The sequence below is a fragment of the Delphinapterus leucas genome, chromosome 15 (assembly GCF_059928025.1).
Source record: "Delphinapterus leucas isolate spDelLeu-1000000601 "Yukka" chromosome 15, BTC_Dleu_Yukka2, whole genome shotgun sequence".
Lineage (NCBI taxonomy): Eukaryota > Metazoa > Chordata > Mammalia > Artiodactyla > Monodontidae > Delphinapterus > Delphinapterus leucas.
In genome coordinates, this window is record NC_143143.1 from 46,326,043 (window position 1) to 46,352,514 (window position 26,472).

A 26,472-nucleotide genomic window follows, 5' to 3' on the forward strand; every position below is an offset into this window, starting at 1 on the left:
AAGGTTATCGGCTGATTTCTCAGCAGAAACTCTACAAGCCACAAGGGAGTGGCATGATATACTTAAACTGATGAAAGGGAAGAACCTACAACCAAGATTACTCTACCCAGCAAGGATCTCATTCAGATTCCATGGGGAAATCAAAAGCTTTACAGATAAGCAAAAGCTAAGCAAATTCAGCACCACCAAACCAGCTCTACTACAAATGCTAAAAGAACTTCTCTAAGTGGGAAACACAAGAGAAGAAAAGGACCTACAAAAACAAACCCAAAACAATTAAGAAACTGGTCATAGGAACATACATAGCGATAATTACCTTAAATGTGAATGGATTAAATGCTCCAACCAAAAGACACAGGCTTGCTGAATGGATACAAAAACAAGATCCATATATACGCTGTCCACAAGAGACCCACTTCAGACCTAAAGACATATACAGACTGAAAGTGAGGGGATAGAAAAAGATATTCCATGCAAATGGGAATCAAAGGAAAGCTGGAGTACCTATACTCATATCAGATAAAATAGACTTTAAAATAAAGAATGTTACAAGAGACAAGGAAGGAAACCACATAATGATCAAGGGATCAATCCAAGAAGAAGATATAACAATTATAAATATATATGCCCCCAACATAGGAGCACCTCAATACATAAGGTAACTGCTAACAGCTATAAAAGAGGAAATCGACAGTAACACAATCATAGTGGGGGACTTTAACACCTCACTTACACCAATGGACAGATCATCCAAAATGAAAATAAATAAGGAAACAGAAGCTTTAAATGACACAACAGACCATATAGATTTAATTGATATTTATAGGACATTCCATCCAAAAACAGCAGATTACATTTTCTTCTCAAGTGCGCAGGGGACCTTTTCCAGGATAGATCAAATCTTGGGTCACAAATCAAGCCTCAGTAAATTTAAGAAAATGGAAATCATATCAAGCATCTTTTCTGACCACAACGTTATGAGATTAGAAATAAATTACAGGGAAAAGAATGTAAAAAACACAAACACATGGAGGCTAAACAATACGTTACTAAATAAGCAAGAGATCACTGAAGAAATCAGAGACAAAATAAAAAAATACATAGAGACAGATGACAATGAAAACACAGCGATCCAAAACCTATGAGATGCAGCAAAAGCAGTTCTAAGAGGGAAGTTTATAGCTATACAAGCCTACCTCAAGAAACAAGAAAAACCTCAAGTAAATAAACTAACCTTACACCTAAAGGAACTAGAGAAAGAAGAACAAACAAATCCCAAAGTTAGCAGAGGGAAAGGAATCACAAAGATCAGGGCAGAAATCAATGAAATAGAAACAAAGAAAACAATAGCAAAGATCAATAAAACTAAAAGCTGGTTCTTTGAGAAAATAAACAAAATTGATAAACCATCAGCCAGACTCATCAAGAAAAAGAGGGAGAGGACTCAAATCAACAAAATGAGAAATGAAAAAGGAGAAGTTACAACAGACACCGCAGAAATACAAAGTATCCTAAGAGACTACTACAAGCAAATCTATGTCAATAAAATGGACAACCTAGAAGAAATGGACAAATTCTTAGAAAGGTATAACCTTCCAAGACTGAACCAGGAAGAAACAGAAAATATGAACAGACCAATCACAAGTAATGAAATTGAAACTGTCATTAAAAATCTTCCAACAAACAAAAGTCCAGGACCAGATGGCTTCACAGGTGAATTCTATCAAACATTTAGAGAAGAGCTAACACCCATTCTTCTCAAACTCTTCCAAAAAACTGCAGAGAAAAGAACACTCCCAAACTCATTCTATGAGGCCCCCATCACCCTGATAACAAAACCAGACAAAGATACTACAAAAAAAGAAAATTATAGACCAATATCACTGATGAATATAGATGCAAAAATCCTCAACAAAATACTAGCAAACAGAATCCAACAACACATTAAAAGGATCATACACCACGATCAAGTGGGATTTATCCCAAGGATGCAAGCATTCTTCAATATATGCAAATAAATCAATGTGATATACCATATTAATAAATTGAATAAAAACCATATGATCATCTCAATAGATGCAGAAAAAGCTTTTGACAAAATTCAACACCCATTTATGATAAAACCTCTCCAGAAAGTGGGCATAGAGGGCACCTACCTCAACATAATAAAGGCCATATGCGACAAACCCATAGCAAAAATCATTCTCAGTGGTGAAAAACTGAAAGCATTTCCTCTAAGATCAGGAACGAGACAAGGATGTCCACTCTCACTACTATTATTCAACATAGATTTGGAAGCCCTAGCCACAGCAATCAGAGAAGAAAAAGAAATAAAAGGAACACAAATTGGAAAAGAAGAAGTAAAACTGTCACTGTTTGCAGATGACATGATACTATACATAGAGAATCCTAGAAATGCCATCAGAAAACTACTAGAGCTAATCAATGAATTTGGTAAAGTTTCAGCATACAAAATTAATGCACAGAAATCTCTTGCATTCCTATACACTAATGATGAAAAATCTGAAAGAGAAATGAAGGAAACACTCCCATTTACTACTGCAACAAAAAGAATAAAATACCTAGGAATAAACCTACCTAGGGAGACAAAAGACCTGTATGCAGAAAACTATAAGACACTGATGAAAGAAATTAAAGATGATACCAACAGATGGAAAGATATACCATGTTCTTGGACTGGAAGAATCAATATTGTGAAAATGACTATACTACCCAAAGCAACCTACACATTCAATGCAATCCCTATCAAATTAGCAAGAGCATTTTTTACGGAACTAGAACAAATCATCTTAAAATTTGTATGGAGACACTAAAGACCCCGAATAGCCAAAGCAGTCTTGAGGGAAAAAAACGGAGCTGGAGGAATCAGACTCCCTGAATTCAGACTATACTACAAAGGTACAGTAATCAAGACAATATGGTACTGGCACAAAAACAGAAACATAGATCAATGGAACAAGATAGGAAGCCCAGAGATAAACCCACGCACCTATGGTCAACTAATCTATGAGAAAGGAGGCAAAGATATACAGTGGAGAAAAGACAGTGTCTTCAATAAGCGGTGCTGGGAAAACTGGACAGCTACATGTAAAGGAATGAAATTAGAAAACTCCCTATCAACATACACAAAAATAAACTCAAAATGGATTTGAGACCTAAATGTAAGACCGGACACTATAAAACTCTTAGAGGAAAACATAGGAAGAATACTCTTTGACATAAATCACAGCAAGATCTTTTTTGATCCATCTCCTACAGTAATGCAAATAAAACCAAAAATAAACAAATGGGACCTAATGAAACTTCAAAGCTTTTGCACAGCAAAGGAAACCATAAACAAGATGAAAAGACAACCCTCAGAATGGGAGAAAATATTTGCAAACGAATCAATGGACAAGGGATTAATCTCCAAAATATATAAACAGCTCATGCAGCTCAATAGTGAAAAAACAAACAACCCAATCCAAAAATGGGCAGAAGACCTAAATAGACATTTCTCCAAAGAAGACATACAGATGGCCAAGAAGCACATGAAAAGCTGCTCAACATCACTAATTATTTGAGAAATGTAAATCAAAACTACAATGAGGTATCACCTCACGTCAGTTAGAATGGGCATCAGAAAATCTACAAACAACAAATGCTGGAAAGGGTGTGGAGAAAACAGAACCCTCTTGCACTGTTGGTGCGAATGTAAATTGATACAACCACTATGGAGAACAGTATGGAGGTTCCTTAAAAAACTAAAAATAGAATTACCATATGATCCAGCAATCCCACTACTGGGCATATACCCAGAGAAAACCATAATTCAAAAAGACGCATGCACCCCAATGTTCATTGCAGCACCATTTACAATAGCCAGGTCATGGAAGCAAACTAAATGCCCATCGACAGATGAATGGATAAAGAAGATGTGGTACATATACACAATGGGATATTACTCAGCCATAAAAAGGAACGAAATTGAGTCATTTGTTGAGACGTGGATGGATCTAGAGACTGTCATATAGAGTGAAGTAAGTCAGAAAGAGAAAAACAAATATCGTACATTAACGCATGTATGTGGAACACAGAAAAATGGTACAGATGAACCAGTTTGCAGGGCACAAGTTGAGACACAGATGTAGAGGACAAACGTATGGACACCAAGGGGGGGAAACCGTGGTGGGGTGGGGATGGTCATGTGCTGAATTGGGCGATTGGGATTGACATGTATACACTGATGTGTATAAAATTGATGACTGATAAGAACCTGCAGTACAAAAAAACAAACAAACAAAAAACAACTAATACTAAACTTTCTTTGGGTTAGTTGTATGGAAATATGTTAATATAAATGTTTCAGACATCACATGAAAAAAAAAAATAGAAGTGGCAGAATTGGGATTTACCAGGCCCACCTTGGCTCAGAGAAATGCATGGTTTGGGAAGAGAAAAGATGAAAGGGCCAGTAATGTAGAACTTTTGAACCCTAGTCACATTGTGTAAATCTGCAGCTACACCATGAGCAGTTATTAAAGTTAAAAGTTACCAGTGGAATTTAGGAATGGTAGTAGATCTGATTCCCAAGTTGGCTCACTGGGTACATAAGGAGATGCAAAATAAGAACCATGCTAAACACATTTCCTTGTTTATTGTCATCTGTAGTAGCTAAAAAGAAAGTTCTGGGTTGGGCCTTGATGCTAGACCATGCTTAGATTTTGGTCAGTCTGAGGTGTGGCCACAAAACAGCCTGAATAGGGAAAAATTACACCAAGACAACGAAGGTACCTCTGGTCACCAAGAAGGTAGTCCATGTAGGGCGGTCAAGACACTACTGAAACGAGAGCGTATACTGTGATGGAGTTGCCTCATTTTGTGGATCTGTATCTTCAGCTTCCTGAAGAACATTTACTAAAATAGTTTGTGAGAGTGACTAGTTTGGGGCAGTGTCTTTGGTTTTGAATGTTGCAGAGCAGAAGAACCTGTTTGGGTTGACACAGGACTCACTGCTCACTAGGGAACAAGTGAGCTACAGATGATCCAGGCACATAACACTCTCCAAAATGATGGATTGGGTAAAATCTACTGTGAGGTCTGTTTACTCTGAGAAGGGGGACTGTCCAACTCCCCCCATAAATGCCAAGTGGAACACTCAGATGAAGCAGTTGATATGCTTCACATACAAGCCGTGTTGGACTGGCTTTATAACTGGGATATTCACCCACTGAATATGCCCATTACCCAGATACATGCTGTGGTTAAGGGTTTTTGTTTTTTTTTTTGCATGGACACCCCATGTAATCTTTTTTCTCTCTTCCTCAAATCACCTCAATTTTCTTTTTTTCCCTACTTGATGCAGTGGTCTCAGGACCATAGCTGCAACTACAAGTGCTGAAAGCAGAGGTGATTCCTAAGCAAGAAACTGTAATTATATTTTTAAAACTTTATGTCAGAAGTCCTAAAGTCATGATGGCGTGGGTTATGCCTTCACCCATCTGGCAAAATTGGGGTTAACAGTAAATTCCACTCTATTGCCTAGTGGTCAGAAAATTACCTTCCCTGTAGTAAAAGGAAATTCTATTTATGTGAAATTAATATTCTCTAACCACTGGCTATTATGCTATTTCCTTCTCTACCCCAAGCAACAATTAGCTCTGCGGGTCTGTTAAGGGGGAGATGGCCCAGATAACTCTGACACAAAATAATAAATAGATTTTCCATGTTGCTGCAAGTCCCTAGCATCCTATTTGTGAAAAACAAGTTGTAAAGCTTTGTTATTCACCATAAAGTCTGAAACAGTGTGAACACAGAGGAAACAAACATCAATATTTCCCCTTTGAACACATTTACATGTAAGTTGTAAGCCCTGGGGCTAGCAGTCTCAATCAGAAAGTCAGTCATAACATATTTCAAACCCATAATATTATCACTCTGTTTTAATGAGGTTAAACAATAAATTGAGCTTGCAGATCATCTTTGAACACAGACTAAATCAATGGGAAAGGATCTCCCTACCAATCTATTGGCTTTCAGTCAAGCAAGTCAGGACATGCTTCCCAGGTCAAGTTCTTTAGACCACTTCCTCTCTGCCTTATTTCATCCTGACACTACTACTTAATCTACAGTTTTGAGAAATAGGGGAAAAAAATGTACAGCACACCTAAAACATTCTTGGTAGATATACGAAATGTCAAATATGGGCTTGACCTCCCAGTATATTAATGCTATTTTCCTAGCTTATTTTTAACTATTGACCAAGTTCCTGGAAGAGCCAAATAAGTAGAGTACGAAACTAAATGTTTTCTTAGGCTAGTTCTTCCAGTAACTCTGCTAATAATTATAAGTAATTAAAGTTTCTGTGCACATACATTTGTTCATTCACAAATGGTTCTGAAGACTTCCTCAGACCAGGAGATACAATAGTGAATAAAGTCCCTGCTCTCATGAAGATTACATTCTAGTGGAAGAGACAAACATTCAACAAACAAACCAATAAAACATAAAATAACCTCAGATGATGATAAGGGCTGTGATGTCAAGTAAAGCAGGGCAAGAGAATAGAGGGTGATGGGGTGACATTTCAGATAAGGTAGTCAGGATAACCTCAGGGAAAAACAGCTCACCTTACACAGCGTTTACATGGAGTCCAGCAGTGCTCTGAGTGCAGCCAGACACTGACCCATAATCCTCAGCATCTCTGTGAGAGCAGGGCTATTCTTATTCCCATGTCCAGGTGGCAACACTGAGGCACAAAGAGGTTTCATAACTTGCCCAAATCCAGAGCCTGAATTTGAGTCCAGAATGTTGGGCTTCAAAGCCCACGTTCTTAACCATTTTATGGGATGTGAATATCAATAGAAAGAAAGTTCCAGACAGGAAGGGCATCCACTTAAATATTTCTTATGGGTTAATTCTGACTTCAGGAAGTTCCAAAGTCTATCTCTAAAATGGATTATGCCACAAGTCAATCAATCAAACAGTTCAAGAAAAATTTGACAGGCATACAATGCACTGAGGGAAAAAAGAAAGGGAAAGTAAACAAATGAGCAGAGAGGCCATAATACCAGAGGACAGGCAAGGACTCCTGAACTCCACCCATGTCTTTTATGTGTGGGAAACATAACTTGGTACAGATGCTTTGACAGACAGGTGTCAATCTTATTTTTAACAGGTGCTTCTAAAGAAAATAAATAGAATGAATCCATAGGTAACGAATTTGTCTGTTTAATTGGTTTCCACATGGTATAACAATGCACGTTTGATATTCTGTCTGAGGGACTAGAGATACAAAAGATTTTTTTTCCTAAAACATATGGACATCAAATCACAATTAATTATTGAAAATAGTGTTTACAAATCACTGTCTGCCTTATTCTTAAGTAATGTGAAATATCAACCTCTGAGTTCATAGGGATTACCGGACTGTGCTCTATGTGTCGTTAGAAAATGTCGGGCAAATGTTACACCACACCCAAGTTAAGAAGGGCCTGTACCCCTGATGCCAAGTTAGAAAACGGTTTTCCCAAGTCATTTACAATACTAGACAAAGAGAGGTGTGCCATGTCCCTCCTCCCCTCCCAGGGTACAAATATGTTGGAATCCACTGACCATTTCCACTGGTCACTGCATAGGAAACCCCCAAAGAAGCATGAGGCAAGAAGGTCAACACCACCAGATTTTTTCACTATATGAAGCCCCAAAGAAAACCCCCATGAAAAAGAAGAAAGGATGACAGACGGAAAAACTGACAATTTGGACTCCTGGTAAGGCTTCATCACTTAAATCTGTGTGATCTTGGGAAAGTCACTTGTTCATTTCAGCTCAACTCAATTCCAGGAGGGCAAGCTCCCTGTCTGTTTTGCATATTATTCTTTTCCAAAAGATAAGCCAAGCACCTGGCACATATTTTAGGAACCAATCAGTGTTTTCTGAATGAATGAAACACTTATCACTACTTAGTATGTACCAGACAGATCGTTAGATGCAAAGTATACTTTTCCCAGGGGATCCCTAAAGTCCTCCATCCCAGTTCCATCAAACCACCCCCAAACTCTCCCAGAATACTTTCCCAAATAGTCCCAAAAACTGAAAAAAAAAGCCCTGAATTCTATACTCATAAAACACATTATAATGCAGAAGGAAATCTGTGTTCAGCATAATAAGAACATACTTCTAAGGGAGTACATGAAAAATGACGTGTCCATGTATATGTATACATATATGTATGTGACACACCCAAGTAGAGGAGTAACATTAAAACAGGAAAAAAATCACCTGGCCATGTAAGGAAAGACAATCGTTTGGCATCATGCGCCATGATGAAAGAAAGCAAAAACTGAGTGTCTGGAAAGAGGGGGATTTCTAAGACAGCCCCTTGTCCTCCATACAGCTTCAAATGGGTAACTGAACCCTAAATGCAAAACAGACACAATTTGAAAGAGAATTTGAAAAAAAAAACATTTCAGGTTGTCTCTGATGATCTTCACAAAGCAGAATAAACACAGATGGGGAATAAATCTTTCCTCAAAATGTCACAGGTAGGGAAAGGAAAGCTTCAGAAGCTCTCAGGAAATTATATGGATTTCACAAATAATGTGTGATTAGACATGGAGCAAACTCTAGATGGTTCTGAAAAATGAAGGAGCTAATGGGAAACACACCACCTAGACCACAAACAGATTTGGAAGGGCACTGCCACAAATGTACTTAGGAAGTTACCTCTGCTTCACTTAGCTAACAGCAACAAAACAGAACAGAAGTGGAATTAATTTTTCTTCTCAAAATAAGAATGGCAATTCCCAATGGACAGATCATCCAAAATGAAAATAAATAAGGAAACACAAGCTTTAAATGATACATTAAACAAGATGGACTTAACTGGTATTTATAGGACTTTCCATCCAAAAACAGCAGAATACACTTTCTTCTCAAGTGCTCATGGAACATTCTCCAGGGTAGATCATATCTTGGGTCACAAATCAAGCCTTGGTAAATTTAAGAAAATTGAAATTGTGTCAAGTATCTTTTCTGACCACAATGCTATGAGACTAGATATCAATTACAGGAAAAAATCTGTAAGAAATACAAACATACGGAGGCTAAACAACACACTACTTAATAGCCAAGAGATCACTGAGGAAATCTAAGAGGAAGTCAAAAAATACCTAGACACAAATGACAATGAAAACATAATGACTCAAAACCTATGGGATGCAGCAAAAGCAGTTCTAAGAGAGAAGTTTATAGCTATACAAGCCTACCTTAAGAAACAAGAAACATCTCAAATAAACAACCTACCCTTACACCTAAAGCAATTAGAGAAAGAAGAACAAAAAACCCCAAAGTTAGCAGAAGGAAAGAAATCATAAAGATCAGATCAGAAATAAATGAAAAAGAAATGAAGGAAACAATAGCAAAGATCAATAAAACCAAAAGCTGGTTCTTTGAGAAGACAAACAAAATTGATAAACCATTAGCCAGACTTATCAAGAAAAAAAGGGAGAAAACTCAAATCAATAGAATTAGAAATGAAAAAGGAGAAGTAAAAAGTGACACTACAGAAATACAACGGATCATGAGAGATTACTAGAAGCAACTCTATGCCAATAAAATGGAAGAAATGGACAAATTCGTAGAAATGTACAACCTTCCGAGTCTGAACCAGGAAGAAATAGAAAATATGAACAGACCAATCACAAGCACTGAAATTGAAACTGTGATTAAAAATATTCCAACAAACAAAAGCCTAGGACCAGATGGCTTCACAGGCGAATTCTATCAAACATTTAGAGAGGAGCTAACACCTATCCTTCTCAAACTCTTCCAAAATATAGCAGAGGGAGGAGCACTCCCAAACTCATTCTATGAGGCCACCATCACCCTGATATCAAAACCAGACAAAGATGTCACAAAGAAAGAAAACTACAGGCCAATATCACTGATGAACATAGATGCAAAACTCCTCAACAAAATACTAGCAAACAGAATTCAACAGCACATTAAAAGGATCATACACTATGATCAAGTGGGGTTTATCCCAGGAATACAAGGATTCTTCAATATACGCAAATCAATCAACATGATACACCATATTAACAAATTGAAGGAGAAAAACCATACGATCATCTCAATAGATGCAGAGAAAGCTTTTGACAAAATTCAACACCCATTTATGATAAAAACCCTCCAGAAAGTAGGCATAGAGGGAACTTTCCTCAACAAAATAAAGGCCATATATGACAAACCCACAGCCAACATCGTCCTCAATGGTGAAAAACTGAAAGCATTTCCACTAAGATCAGGAACAAGACAAGGTTGCCTACTCTCACCATTATTACACAACATAGTTTTGGAATTTTTAGCCACAGCAATCAAAGAAATAAAAGGAATCCAAATTGGAAAAGAAGAAGTAACGCTGTCACTGTTTGCAGATGACATGATACTATACATAGAGAATCCTAAACATGCTACCAGAAAACTACTAGAGCTAATCAATGAATTTGGTAAAGTAGCAGGATACAAAATTAATGCACAGAAATCTCTTGCATTCCTATACACTAATGATGAAAAATCTGAAAGTGAAATTAAGAAAACGCTCCCATTTACCACTGCAACAAAAAGAATAAAATATCTAGGAATAAACTTACCTCCAGAGACAAAAGACCTGTATGCAGAAAATTATGACACTGATGAAAGAAATTAAAGATGATACAAATAGATGGAGAGATATACCATGTTCTTGGATTGGAAGAATCAACATTGTGAAAATGACTCTACTACCCAAAGCAATCTACAGATTCAATGCAATCCCTATCAAACTACCACTGGAATTTTTCACACAACTAGAATAAAAAATTTCACAATTTGTATGGAAACACAAAAGACCCCGAATAGCCAAAGCAATCTTGAGAGCGAAAAACGGAGCTGGAGGAATCAGGCTCCCTGACTTCAGACTATACTACAAAGCTACAGTAATCAAGACAGTACTGGCACAAAAACAGAAATACAGATCAACGGAACAGGATAGAAAGCCCAGAGATAAACCCATGCTCATATGGTCACCTTATCTTTGATAAAGGAGGCAAGAATATACAATGGAGAAAAGACAGCCTCTTCAATAAGTGGTGCTGGGCCAACTGGATAGCTACATATGAAAGAATGAAATTAGAACACTCCCTAACACCATACACAAAAATAAACTCTAAATGGATTAAAGACCTAAATGTAAGGCCAGACATCATCAAACTCTTAGATGAAAACATAGGCAGAACACTCTATGATATAAATCACAGCAAGATCCTTTTTGACCCACCTCCTAGAGAAATGGGAATAAAAACAAAAATAAACAAATGAGACCTAATGAAACTTCAAAGCTTTTGCACAGCAAAGGAAACTATAAACAAGACGAAAAGACAACCCTCAGAATGGGAGAAAATATTTGCAAATGAAGCAACTGACAAAGGATTAATCTCCAAAATTTACAAGGAGCTCATGGAGCTCAATATCAAAAAAACAGACAACCCAATCCAAAAATAGGCAGAAGACATAAGTAGACATTTCTCCAAAGAAAATATATAGATTGCCAACAAACACATGAAAGAATGCTCAACATCACTAATTATTAGAGAAATGCAAATCAAAACTACAATGAGGTATCACCTCACACCAGTCAGAATGGCCATCATCAAAAAATCTACAAACAATAAATGCTGGAGAGGGTGTGGAGAAAAGGGAACTCTCTTGCACTGCTGGTGGGAATGTAACTTGATACAGCCACTATGGCGAATAGTACTGAGGTTCCTTACAAAACTAAAAATAGAACTACCATATGACCCAGCAATCCCAGTACTGGGCATATACTCTGAGAAAATCATAATTCAACAAGAGTCATGTACGACAATGTTCATTGCAACTCTATTTACAACAGCCAGGACATGGAAGCAACCTAAGTGTCCATCAACAGATGAATGGATAAAGAAGATGTGGCACATATATACAATGGAATATTATTCAGCCATATAAAGAGACGAAATCGAGTTGTTTGTGGTGAGGTGAATAGACCTAGAGTCTGTCATACAGAGTGAAGTAAGTCAGAAAGAGAAAAACAAATACCATATATGCTAACACATATATATGGAATCTAAAAAAATTTTTTAAAAATGGTCTGAACAACCTAGGGGCAGGAGAGGAATAAAGACGCAGATGTAGAGAATGGACTTGAGGACATGAGGAGGGGGAAGGGTAAGCTGGGACGAAGTGAGAGAGTGGCATGGACATATATACACTACTAAATGTAAAATAGCTAGCTAGCGGGAAGCAGCTGCATAGCACAGGGAGTTCAGCTCAGTGCTTTGTGACCACCTAGAGGGGTGGGATAGGGAGGGTGGGAGGGAGACGCAAGAGGGAGGAGATATGGGGATATATGTGTATGTATAGCTGATTCACTTTGTTATACAGCAGAAACTAACACACCATTGTAAAGCAATTATACTCCAATAAAGATGTCAAAAAAGAAAAAAGAAAGAAAAATTCTTGGACTATCTCGTTTTACACGTCAGGCAAGGTGATTTTTCTTAACCCAGTGGTAAAGTGCTTTCCCTCTGCCAGCAATGACTTTCTCCCCAGATAGCTACGTGGCTCTCAGCTCAGGCATCAACTCCTCGGGGAGGCCTTCCCTGACCACCACGGAAAAGTAGTCCCCTCACTCCACTGTCCATTCTCTCAGAACTTTTTATTTTTCTCATAGCCCTTACCATCATCTGAGAGGCTTTGCTTTTACGTGCATGTGTTTATTTTCCGCCTCACTCTGCTGCAACCTAAGATGGAAGAGGACAGGACCTTGGCTATCTTCTTCACTGTAGTTTTCTACACTCTAGAAGAGCACTCAAGCCCGGAGAAAGCGTCAATAAACATAGATTGAATAAGTTAATGAGGTATGGGAAGTATTTCACAAGTAATAATACAATCTTATAGCTATATGTCTTACACTATTAAAAAGTGGTTCTGTGTCTACTCTTTAACAAACTTGCCTAAGGTAGATATGCCCACCCCCAGCTAATCATGGATGAGGAAACCCAGGCTCAGAGGGCTTGACCAAACAATTAGAATATCCTGGATTCAGGACTTCTCCTCGGACCTTCTACCTTGACAATTAGTATACTTGACCTAGGATCAATCTTTTATTCCATAGTGCAGAGCTTGGTCCCATCAATATTTTCAACTGGAAACACCTCTCATCAAGCCATGACGCGGTCTAATATTTAATCTTTGGGATTAGTGATTAATTGCAAGGATAGTTAATAAGTCTACCCACTTTTTATTTGAATCATATATGTTAGCAGGAACTCAAGGAACATTTTAGCACTGGAGGAAAATCTTCATTTAGCTCAGTGTCTGCTGCTTATTTCAATAAATGTATTCCGCTGTTCCTGCACATTAACTACCATGGCTCTGAGATTAACCTTTCCTGTTTGCTTGTGCCTGACCTCAAAGCAACCTAAATTACTCAAAGCAATTCTGATGGCTTTAATTTATGAGAACACCTTCAAATGTTCATCTTTTAAATCCTGCGCAACAGTAGCTCCTTTTTAATCTTAGCTGGTAACTCTGATTAGGCACGTCCAAAGGCTGATTACTCCCCCTGTGGTTAATGCCAGTGTCAACGCTAACTACTTATTCCACAGCGGGAATTGCCTTGGAGAGTCCATTTACATTATTTCTCAGAATTGATTTACACTGTTATTTCCTATTGATCACATAGGAAAAAGAAGGTATAGACAGTGTCCTCTGAAGGCCTGCTAAGATGTCAAATAGTGCAAGCCAAGTACATGCATTTATTCTACACTCAGCCAGTAATGCAACAATGTAAATACCTAGTTGCTTCCAAAATGTAGACGTTTTTAAAAGACATTATTTACTATTAGGATTTTTAGTTATTTCATCAGAAAGCTACTTGGGGATGGAATCTATGTTACCAAAATGAGTCAAATCAAAATGAAAAAAAATGAAAGAACATAATCTAAGTGTAGGTTATATGTGTACCATGTGGACAAATTAAGCCAATTGTGCCCCTGTGCTGTCTTACGGTGCTAGAATCTCTGAGCAAGCATCGTGCTGGGTGACAGGGTAACAGAGATGCTACCACAAGAGGCAGCAGTCCTAGCTCTGCAGATTTCTGGAATCATGTAGGCTTATCTGGAGTGTTCTCTTGGTTGGTTTCTGGCAGTGCAACTATGACAATGACAAAGACAATCCTTTCATTAATTCCTCTAGTAAATATGTACTGAAAGCCTCCAACTCTGAACTGGGTATTATGTTAGATCCTAAGGATTCTAGGGGTGAATGAGACTGATGTGACTTCTGCTCTCCTTAAACTGTTATCCTGTTTGAGAAGACAGGCCATAAACAAGTAAACAAACAAATATAGATACCATCACTAAGTGTGTAAGTGCCACAAAGGAAAAGAAGAGCCTGTCAGAAGTCTCTTCAAAGAAAGCCCTAACCTGTGACCCAAAAGGATGCCTGTGTTATGCGCTGGGCGAGGAATCAAAAGGCAAGGGTTCTGCCCTGAATTACACCACTGTGTAGGTCACGGTTCTCACACTGAAACATATGAGAGCTTGTCCAACCACAGAGTTTCTGATTCAGTAGGTCTGGGGTGGGGCACCAGAGTCTACATCTCTAACCAGTTCCCAGGAGACGTTGCTGCTGCTTCTCCAGGTAGCCCATTATGAGAACCTTCTGTCCTTCTCACTTCCCACACTCATCATGAGGATCACTAAGGAGATAAACTATACAAAACCCCTTAATATAAATGAAAGGGGTGGTGACTATAAAGAAATAGATTCAGACAGAAATTAAATTCCTAAAGCACTTAAGGGAAATGAGCCAATCAGAGTTGATTTTAGGAGGAAAACTCTCATCTCTCTCTTCAGGAAGGAAGGTGCTTTTATGTTCTTCAAAAGCCATTTTTCTTTTGATGGAATGTAAGTCATTTAATTTTGGAAGGGGCTCATGAGGGCCCTCAGGTTTCCATCAGAGACTGGCAGTCACACTCTTAGCAGCATGCCCTCTCCACTGCCTTCACAATCAGACACCTGCTGGGGGAGCCACGGTGGCTGAAATCAGGTCATGTTTTGCAGTGTTTTGCAGAGAACTAACTCAAAGCCATCTTATGAGTTACCTACTCTAGAAACTGAATCTCCTCAGGACTACAGGCTCCCTTTCAGTACACTGACTAACACCACTGGAGGAAGCAAGGAATAAAGATGTATCGCCTAATACTCTGGTGGTTTGAATTAACTGTCCCTTCAGGGACTTGACTTATTCATTTTCCAATTCTGACCCTGTTGAGAAAAATGACCATTTTTTTCCCAGGCATTTTTTTCCCCAAGGTGGTCTTATAATTTGAAAGATTTAAAAGGCTTCAGGTCATCCTCCCAAAGTGATGTTCTGTTGAGGCAACAGAAGCAAGGACTGTCCCAAGAAAGAGATGGCAGGTATTTTAATCTCACTTTTGTCAACAGTGATCTGAGTAAGTCACATACATTCATTAAAATTCAATAAATATTTAACCTCTATAAATCTCAGCTTCCTCCTTTATAAAAAGTAAGGATTGTCATAGACCAGTTGTTGGCAAACTTTTTCAGCAAATTTTCATTACTATCTGGCCAACTATCTGTTGGCCAGACAGTAATGTTTCCGGCTTGTGGCCATACAATCCTGGTTGCAACCATTCAATTCTGTCACGTCAAAGTAGCCATAGACAATATGTAAACAAATGGGCCCAGCTGCATTCTGATAAATTTTTATTTACAAAAACAGGCAGCAGGCCTGGCCAACACTTGCCATGGACTCTCTCCCTATCTCAGGAAAATTTACTTGGTCACTACCATGTCTCTAATACAGACTTAGTTTGCTATTGCGAGCAACAGGTTTAACCTCTCTGTACCTGAATTTCTCTCTGTGTTGGAAGAAAATATTGCCATGTCAGTTCCTCATAGAAATTTCAAAAGGACTAATGAGCTAATGTCTCAAAGTACTACGATTTCTTGATGAAGGGTACAAGAGAAGTACTAATTACTGTCAACAGTACCGTTTAAGCTACTATCATCTGATTATTATTGCACCTGGGAATAAAATAAGGATTCTGATTCCCACCGCTCTATGCTACTCAAACATGTTATGCTACGGTCTCTCACCCTAGAGTTTCCTTTCAAATGATTAATAAAAAACTGTGAGTTGGATGCTAGTATTACCCTTTGATGTCTTACAAAGATTAAATAGAAGGAATAAAAGAAACAGGTTCCACCATTTTATATACACAAATTTAACATATTTTCCACTTATCTTTGATGATTATTCAGCTCTAAAGCCTAAAAGTGGAGCATTCTCAAGAAGTAGAATAGACATGTGAGCTACGCTGAAAGTCATTAAGTAAAGTTGATATGGCTTCTTATTTTTATTTGTTCACTTTTAGGAGAAGGTCCATTAAGAGTAAATTTCTTAAAATGATACAAATGAACTTATCTGCAAAACAGAAATAGACTCAGAGACATAGAAAACAAACTTATGGTTACCAAAGGGGAAAGGGCGGTAGGGTGGGGGGCAGTAATAAACTAGGAGTTTGGGATTAACAGATAAACACTACTGTATATAAAATACACGACAAGGTCCTACCGTATAGCACAGGGAACTATATTCAATATCTTGTAATACCCTATAATGGAAAAGAATCTGAAAAAGAATATATATATATATATATATATATATATATATATATATATATATAACTGAATAACTTTGCTGTACGCCTGAAACTAAGGCAACATTGTAAATCAACTATATTTCAATTTGAAAAAAGAGTAAATTTCTTAGACAAGAGACTTTGGAATTAGATGTATGTTAAAATATGATTTAAAAAACACAATGGGGGACTTCCCTGGTGGCACAGTGGTTAAGAATCCACCTGCCAGTGCAGGGGACAGGGGTTCGAGCCCTGCTTGGGGAAGATCCCAGATGACGCAGAGCAGCTAAGCCCATGTGCCACAACTACTGAGCCTGTGCTCTAGAGCCCGCGAGCCACAACTACTGAGCCCACATGCTGCAACTATTGAAGCCCGCGCACCTAGAGCCCATGCTCCGCAACAAGAGAAGCCACCGCAATGAGAAGCCTGTGCACCACAATGAAGAGTAGCCTCCGCTCGCCACAACTAGAGAAAGCCTGCACTCAGCAACGAAGACTCAATGCAGCCAAAAAATAAAATAAATAAAATTTTAAAAATAAACAAAAACCACAATGGATATCTATCACTGATTTCATAATTTCTTAGAAATATTAATATGTTTTTTACATCCCCCCCACCAACAATTATAAACCAATCTCCACCTTTAACAACTAATTCATTTGATAGATATTTCTCTAGTATACATTATAAACAAGGGACTTCTAGAAAGGTGGAAAGTTTGCATATAGAACAATAAAATGTAGCAAGTAAAAAGGGCCCTCAGCACGTTAACATGCAGTTTTCTGGATTTTGAGGCAAAAGAAGGCACTTTTAGTTGAGTTGTTTTATGGCAGAAGTGATATCTGAGCTGAGTCTGGAAGACAAGTAGAAAGGAAGAAAGACAGAATTTTCTAGAAAGCCCCCAATACAGAGCCCATGTACAGACATGCCATTCTGAGCAATTCAGATCATATAAAAGGTAAGTAGCTCAAGACAGAACAGTAAATCATGGAAGGCCGAAGATAATCAGGTTAACAAGTGTGCGTTTGAGGAAAAACCCACTGAAGGATTTGGAGAGGAGTAGAGTTAGATTTTATTCATTCATTCAACAAATATTTTTTGAACCCCTGTTATGTGTCAAGTATTTTTCTAAGCATTTTTTTAAGTCATACATTTTTCTAAGTAGTTTTTACAACAATAAATGAAGAAGATGCAGAAAAAAAGCTCTGCCCTCATTCTGGTATGGGGAGACAGACAATAAACAAAATAAATAAGTAAATGATACTGTGTATTTGAATGTTAAATTCTATAGATAAGCAATTATAAATAAAGCAGAGGAGCAATTAAAAATAGGTTGGTTAGGATGACACCTGAGGGGACACCTGAGCAAGGATCTGAAGTACCGTAGGTGAGGCAGCAAACAACGCAGGTGTCTGGAAGACTAGAATTCCAGGCAGAGGGAACACTAATGCAAAGGCATTAAAGATCCAGCAAAGCAGCCCGTGTGAGTGAGGGAGAGGACAGAAGGAGGTAGAGGGGGTCACACGTCTAGAGCCTTGTGGACAATTACAGGGACTCTGGACTTAAGAATATTAATCTACAGGACTGGGCAGAGTGGAGTGAAGGAGGGAAAGAATGAGAAGTAGAAGCAACAGGCAAAAATCTATCTGCCAGGTGAAAATGTCTGAAACAATTCATTTGATCACTCATTCATTAATTCAGCACATATGCTAGACATTGACATTAGGATCATGACTGAGACAGACAAGCCTCACCCACATGAAGCTGACCCTCTGGTAGAATGATGAGAGCATGAATAGAAACATTCAACAGGTTGACAAGCTTCTAAAAATCTATAGAAATCTAAATTTTATTACGAATCCAAAAAAAAACCTAACATTGTAAAAGAGAACATACCAAAAGATCAAATTGTATAAACAGTCCTTAGTCCACTTTCTAAGTCATTTCTTTACCTATAGCCTTCAGTGAAGTATTGGCCAATATTCTTTCCACTCTTAAGATTACTTCTGAAAAGAATGATCGGCTATTCCACATCAAAAGACATCATTCAAAATATCCAAGCAGTGAAGAAACACTAAATCTTTGAGGCTTATCATTCCACTGATCATGATGAATCACAGAATACAGACTCTAAGTATACGTAATTCAAATACAAGCATTTATGAATAAATTAATTTAGCAAGCATGAAAAAAGCAAAGACCAGTCCAAAATTACCAAGTTTGTCTGTAACCCAGACAACAGCATTTTCCAAACAAATTGCTGATGCGCGAAGATATTATCACTGGTGACTGGATGGCTGGCTTTAGTACCTTAGATGATAAAACCGCTGTCACAGAGGACAAATAGGAACTAGATTCTGCTGTCAAACTGTCATGGAATTATTCAATATGGAGGGGGAAAATGACCCAAACAGTATGTAATGAGCTCCCTTTTCATTCTCTCTCTACAAAAGCACATCTGTGGATTGTTAATGAGTCTGAAATGGATGAACCAAATTGATGAGAAAGAAAAAGAGCTCTCAGGGATAGGAAAAGGGAAAATGAACATACACAGTGTTTATAAAATATAATTTAAAATACAAGGCTTTGTGAAAGTACTGTGACACACTACAAAGTGGTATGCAAAATGTAAGCTATTATTACTCATTCCTTATTGCTTTCATTGCTTTTATGTTTTTAATATAAATCATTAATCTCATTAAGCATAGAGAAATACCAAGATCTAGTCACAAATACTCCATGTTTGTGACTTTCTTGAGGTGGCACTGCCATTCTAGTCTGGGAATTTCTATCCTGCTGGATGATTTTTTTTACTAGACGTGCCCTGTGGGCTGGTGCACAGTGACTTGAATGTGTGTCATCTGATTCAGTATCTCAGCTCACACAGATTCTGTACTGAGTTCTGTGGATTGACTTTCCATGGCTAGAGTCCTTGTCACACAAAGACTCACTTGCCCCAGGCTGCCCAGGAAATCCAACTGTGGAATTTCTCAAGCACAGGTATAGACTGATCTTTGTACCTTAGTGCCTGGTGGTATACAAGCCTTCAACAGCCCTGAACTGAGCTGAATGAGGATCAAAGGAAGCTCATACAAAGGGATGTCAAACAGGGGCAAGCGCATGAAACAAAATCACCGTGGTGTCAATCCATACAGCAAAGCCACCATTTTATTTGGTCATATTTAATGATTCTGAGGTTAGCTGTCTTCAGAAATTTCAGAGTTGAAACATTTTTGATTTGTGCTTTAATTCATAAGAAAGAAAGTAGTGAATCAATAGGAGACTAGGTTTAAGGACAGACACCTTAAATCTGAAAATCATCAATAATCTGCTTGTCCTCAGGGTGGAATCTGTCAACTATTATATATCACTGAGGTAGTATGGTGGTAAGAAGGAAGAATGACCAATCTTGGTAAACATGGAGCCATATAATCCTGGAAAGGGAAACCACCTTTAACACTCAGCGCCTCTGAGTCAGAGGGAGAGGTGCTCTAAACACCATTACAAATACAAGGGACTTTATTTGACATAAATATATATTTAGTAGGACTGAGGGCCATTTGGCCCATGATTTAACTTTCACACAAGGTAAAAACACTAACAAGGAAAGAAAAATGAGAAGTCATTAAAGAAAAAATTAAACAGTATATAGTGGATATACTTTCACTAGCAACACACCGTAAGGTATACAGAATGCAGTATTATAATGTTACAAAGAAAAATACCATTTTAATATATTACTGTTTACTAAAAATCTTCAAATGTAAGCATACTTTAAAATAGAACACACTATCTCTCCACTCACACATATCCATGAGAAATTCATTTTTATACAACCTGTCTATACAGAGCCCAAAGATTGTGTCATAATTTTTAAGTCATATATTCTCCACTACTAAAACAGAAAAAAAAAAATCAGCTTCACTTTTACAAAAAAATGTATTCACAAGGAGGTATCATATAAAGCAGGTGAATGGAATAAACAACTAATTGGTTTCCCAATTTCCAATCAATGCATGACTTAATGGTGCAATGAAACTCTCTACCTCCACCCCCCAACCCCAGAAGATTATGTGATAAAAAAAATCTGTGCCTTTAACCAGCTTCTCTTTCAGTATTTTTACTCCACATCACCCCAGCCAGCTGGCTAAACGACTAAGCAACAAGGTCAATCAAATGCAATACTTCTCTCCATTCAAATATAATAGAAAATTTGACCATTCCACATTCAAAGAGCAAATACATTCTCACTCTGACAACCACATTCCAATGGCTTTTCCTGAAAGCCAAGTGTGACAGATGCCTCGGCTGTAATTGCCAATCAGCCTTTACATGGCAGCTGAAAACACAATACATCACTTTGATCTCCTTTGCTCTAAACACATCCACAATCAAGAAACCTGAACAAGGAATAAGAAATTGGCATCATTTCTAGAAGCTGTCACTCCACGGCACTTAAATACTATAAGGTATACTTTGCTCATATTTTTATTTCTCTGTTTCAGAGACCCTCTGTCAAAGATCCGAGCAAAAATCACCAACAATTAAACACTGCACATTTATATACGCGGAGACGTATTTGGAAAACACATTTCATTACCATGTACAAAATCTTAATAAAAGTACATTCAATTAAATACCACTGCTACCACTTCCTCTTCCGGTTACCCACTTGAGGACTAAAACAAGGTAAGAGTGCTCATCTGATTTTGAAAGTGTTCAAAAGAGCTGTACTCACATTTTGCAGGCAGGTCGTAGCCACACGTGATTTTTGCATGTCCAGTTTCACAGCCGTTCAGGTTACGACATTCAGCGACCAAACAGGGGCCAGCTGCTCTGTGAATACAGCCGTCCACTGGAGGAGAGAGAAGAAAGTTAGCCTATATTTGGCCTTTTGGAAATAAATGCAAAACTTGGGATAGGGAAAGAAAAGGAACTCAAGTTTTTCCTCTTAGAAATCACCGTAGTCCCATGGAAGAAAATCCATGGTATTCAATCCCTTAAACATGGTTTTCTTCTCTCTTTCTCTCTCTCCCTTTGGTTTGTGTGGTGAGCAGAAGCAGAAGGGTTACAGAAACCGTGTGCAGCTAAATGTTAAACAACAGGTTCTTTAGAGGTGGGGGAGCCCTGATTTGTAGCCTTTTCCAACTTCAATTGGGTAAATATTTCCACCATGTCCATTTCAAGCTATCAACTCCATGTCACCTAACACAGAATTGGGAAGAAATGCTAACAATTCTATGTCCAAGGTGGTAACTGTTGCCTCTGACACACCACAGGTTATAGAAGAAAGAAACGTCGAGAAGCAAGTGAGAAAGTGGCTCTAGAACATCTGCAGTCACTGCAAAACTGAGAGTGAAGCTGTCAAAGTAAGAACGAGACCTCTAACTTCCTCAGCCCTCAGTGGCATGACACAAATGCAGTAGGTGTCTGCAGGGTATCTGACCGGGGGCTAAATGAGGGGTGAGGTTAGCTTAGGTCTTGAAAAACACCCGGAAGACCACCCTTCACTCACTTGGCATGGATGAAAACAGAACCTCCTCTGCTCCTGCTGCAGCTCTGCTAACCGAGCAGGCTCTGCCTCTCCCCAAAACAGGGTCTCATCAGCCCTCTGGCTCTCATCCCTGCCCCTATCTCATGTCTGCCCTTCACAGTGAGAATCACCTTTTGAAAATGCACACCTGATGCCACTGAAAATTAAAACTTTATTTGACTAGATTGGGGGTGAGCACACAGCTAGAGGGCTACAAGACTATATGCACATAATTTAGTAGTTACTGGACACGGTAGCCCTTGGACACAGAAGAAATGCAAGACTCTGAAACAAAGGGTTAGAAGACAGAAAGAGAGAGTAATAGTAATCTGGGCTGTGAAAACAGACCGAGATGGAAGAGAAGGGAAGATGGCGGAAGAGTAAGACGCGGAAATCACCTTCCTCCCCACAGATAACACCAGAAATACATCTACACGAGGAACAACTCCTACAGAACACCTACTGAACACTGGCAGAAGACCTCAGACCTCCCAAAAGGCAAGAAACTCCCCACGTACCTGGGTAGGGCAAAGGAAAAAAGAAAAAACAGAGACAAAAGGATAAGGACGGGACCTGCACCAGCAGGAGGGAGCTGTGAAGGAGGAAAGTCTTCCACACAATAGGAAACCCCTTCGTGGGTGGAGACTGCGGGTGGCGGAGGGGGAAAGCTTCGGAGCTGCGGCCGAGAGCACAGCAACAGGGGTGCGGAGGGCAAAGCGGAGAGATTCCCGCACAGAGGATCGGTGCTGACCGGCACTCACCAGTCCGAGAGGCTTGTCTGCTCACCCGCCGGGGCGGGCGGGGCTGGGAGCTGAGGCTTGGGTTTCGGTCGGAGCGCCGGAAGAGGACTGGGGTTGGCGGCGTGAACACAGCCTGCAAGGGGTTAGTGCGCCACAGCTAGCCGGAAGGGAGTCCGGGGGAAAGTCTGGTCCTGCCGAAGAGGCAAGACACGTTTTCTTCCCTCTTTGTTTCCTGGTGCGCGAGGAGAGGGAATTAAGATCGCTGCTTAAAGGAGCTCCAGAGACGGGAGCGAGCCGCGGCTAAAATTGCGGACCCCAGAGACGGGCATGAGACGCTAAGGCTGCTGCTGCTGCCACCAAGGGGCCTGTGTGCGAGCACAGGTCACTATCCACACCCCCATTCCGGGGAGCCTGTGCAGCCGCCACTGCCAGGGTCCCGGGATCCAAGGACCACTTCCCGGGGAGAACACACGGCGTGCCTCAGGCTGCTTCAACGTCACGCCGGCCTCTGCCGCCGCAGGCCCGCCGCGCACTCCGTGCCCCTCCCTCCCCCCGGCCTGAGTGAGCCACAGCCCCCGAAGCAGCTGCTCCTATAACCCCGACCTGTCTGAGCAAAGAGCAGACGCCCTCCAGCGGCCACGCAGAGGCGGGGCCAAATCCAAAGCTGAGCCCCTGGGAGCTGAGAGAACAAAGAACAGAAAGGGAAATCTCTCCCAGCAGCCTCAGAAGCAGTGGATTAAAGCTACACAATCAACTTGGTATACCCTGCATCTGTGGAATACCTGAATAGACAACTAATCATCCCAAATTGAGGAGGGAGACTTTGAGAGCAAGATTTATGATTTTTTCCCCTTTTCCTCTTTTTGTGAGTGTGTATGTGTATGCTTTTGTGTGAGGTTTTGTCTGTATAGCTTTGCTTCCACCATTTGTCCTAGGGTTCTATCTGTCCGTTTTTTTGTAAAAATTATTCTTTATTTTAATAACTTTATTACATTTTATCTTACTTTATTTTACTTTATCTTCTTTCTTTCTTTTTTCCTTCCTTCCCTCCTTACTTCCTTCCTCCCTCCCTCCCTCCCCCCCTTCTTTCTTTCTTTCTTTCTTTCTTTCTTTCTTTCTTTCTTTCTTTTCTTTCTTTCTTCCTTTCTTCCTTTCTTCCTTCCTTTCCTTCTTTCTTTCTTCTTATACTAATTCTTTCTTTCTACTTTTTCTCCCTTTTATTCTGAGCCATGTGGATGAAAGGCTCTTGGTGCTGCAGCCAGGAGTTAGTGCTGTGCCTCTGAGGTGGGAGAGCCAACTTCAGGACACTGGTCCACAAGAGACCTCCCAGCTCCACATAATATCAAATGGCAAAAATCTCCCAGATATCTCCATCTCAACACCAGCACCCAGCTTCACTCAACGACCAGCAAGCTACAGTGCTGGACAACCTATGCCAAACAACTAGCAAGACAGGAACACAACCCCACCCATTAGCAGAGAGGCTCCCTAAAATCATAATAAGGCCACAGACACCCCAAAACACACCACCAGACGTGGACCTGCCCACCAGAAAGAAAAGATCCAGCCTCATCCACCAGAACAAAGGCACTAGTCCCCTCCATCAGGAAGCCTACACAAACCACTGAACCAACCTTAGCCACTGGGGACAGACACCAAAAACAACGGGAACTATGAACCTGCAGCCTGCAAAAAGGAGACCCCAAACACAGTAAGATAAGTAAAATGAGAAGACAGAAAAACACACAGCAGATGAAGGAGCAAGATAAAAACCCACCAGACCTAACAAATGAAGAGGAAATATGCAGTCTACCTGAAAAAGAATTCAGAATAATGATAGTAAAGATGATCCAAAATCTTGGAAATAGAATAGAGAAAATGCAAGAAACATTTAACAAGGACCTAGAAGAACTAAAGATGAAACAAACAACAATTAACAACACAATAAATGAAATTAAAAATACTCTAGATGGGATCAATAGCAGAATAACTGAGGCAGAAGAACGGATAAGTGACCTGGAAGATAAAATAGTGGAAATAACTACTGCAGAGCAGAATAAAGAAAAAAGAATGAAAAGAACTGAGTACAGTCTCAGAGACCTCTGAGACAACATTAAACGCACCAACATTCGAATTATAGGGGTTCCAGAGGAAGAAGGGAAAAAGAAAGGGACTGAGAAAATATTTGAAGAGATTATAGTTGAAAACTTCCCTAATATGGGAAAGGAAATAGTTAATCAAGTCCAGGAAGCACAGAGAGTCCCATACAGGATAAATCCAAAGAGAAATACGCCAAGACACATATTAATCAAACTGTCAAAAATTAAATACAAAGAAAACATATTAAAAGCAGCAAGGGAAAAACAACAAATAACACACAAGAGAACCCCCATAACATTAAGAGCTGATCTTTCAGCAGAAACTCTGCAAGCCAGAAGGAACTGGCAGGACATATTTAAAGTGATGTAGGAGAAAAACCTGCAACCAAGATTACTCTACCCAGCAAGGATCTCATTCAGATTTCATGGAGAAATTAAAACCTTTACAGACAAGCAAAAGCTGAGAGAGTTCAGCACCACCAAACCAGCTTTACAACAAATGCTAAAGGAAATTCTCTAGGCAAGAAACACAAGAGAAGGAAAAGACCTACAGTAACGAACCCAAAACAATTTAGAAAATGGGAATAGGAACATACATATCGATAATTACCTTAAATGTAAATGGATTAAATGCTCCCACCAAAAGACACAGACTGGCTGAATGGATACAAAAACAAGACCCATATATATGCTGTCTACAAGAGACCCACTTCACACCTAGAGACACATACAGACTGAAAGTAAGGGATGGAAAAAGATATTCCATGCAAATGGAAACCAAAAGAAAGCTGAAGTAGCAATTCTCATATCAGACAAAATAGACTTTAAAATAAAGACTATTAGAAGAGACAAAGAAAGACACTACATAATCAAGGGATCGATCCAAGAAGAAGATATAACAATTGTAAATATTTATGCACCCAACATAGGAGCACCTCAATACATAAGGCAAATACTAACAGCCATAAAAGGGGAAATAGACAGTAACACATTCATAGTAGGGGACTTTAACACCCCACTTTCACCAATGGACAGATCATCCAAAATGAAAATAAATAAGGAAACACAAGTTTTAAATGATACATTAACAAGATGGACTTAATTGATATTTATAGGACATTGCATCCAAAAACAACAGAATACACATTTTTCTCAAGTGCTCATGGAACATTCTCCAGGATAGATCATATCTTGGGTCACAAATCAAGCCTTGGTAAATTTAAGAGAATTGAAATTGTATCAAGTTTCTTTTCCCACCACAACACTAAGAGACTAGATTACAATTACAGGAAAAGATCTGTAAAAAATACAAACACATGGAGGCTAAACAATACACTACTCAATAACGA

At 39.2% G+C, this 26,472-nt stretch overlaps 1 protein-coding gene across 1 annotated transcript in view; it reads right to left on the reverse strand.

Moving 5' to 3' along the window:
• MACROD2 (mono-ADP ribosylhydrolase 2) overlaps positions 1-26,472 on the reverse strand; it is a 1,987,750-nt gene that overhangs the window by 1,317,208 nt on the left and 644,070 nt on the right. Inside the window, exon 5 of the mRNA XM_022594140.2 lies at positions 21,490-21,606. Within this exon, the coding sequence (XP_022449848.1) occupies positions 21,490-21,606 (117 nt within the window). The remainder of the gene's footprint in view (positions 1-21,489; positions 21,607-26,472) is intronic.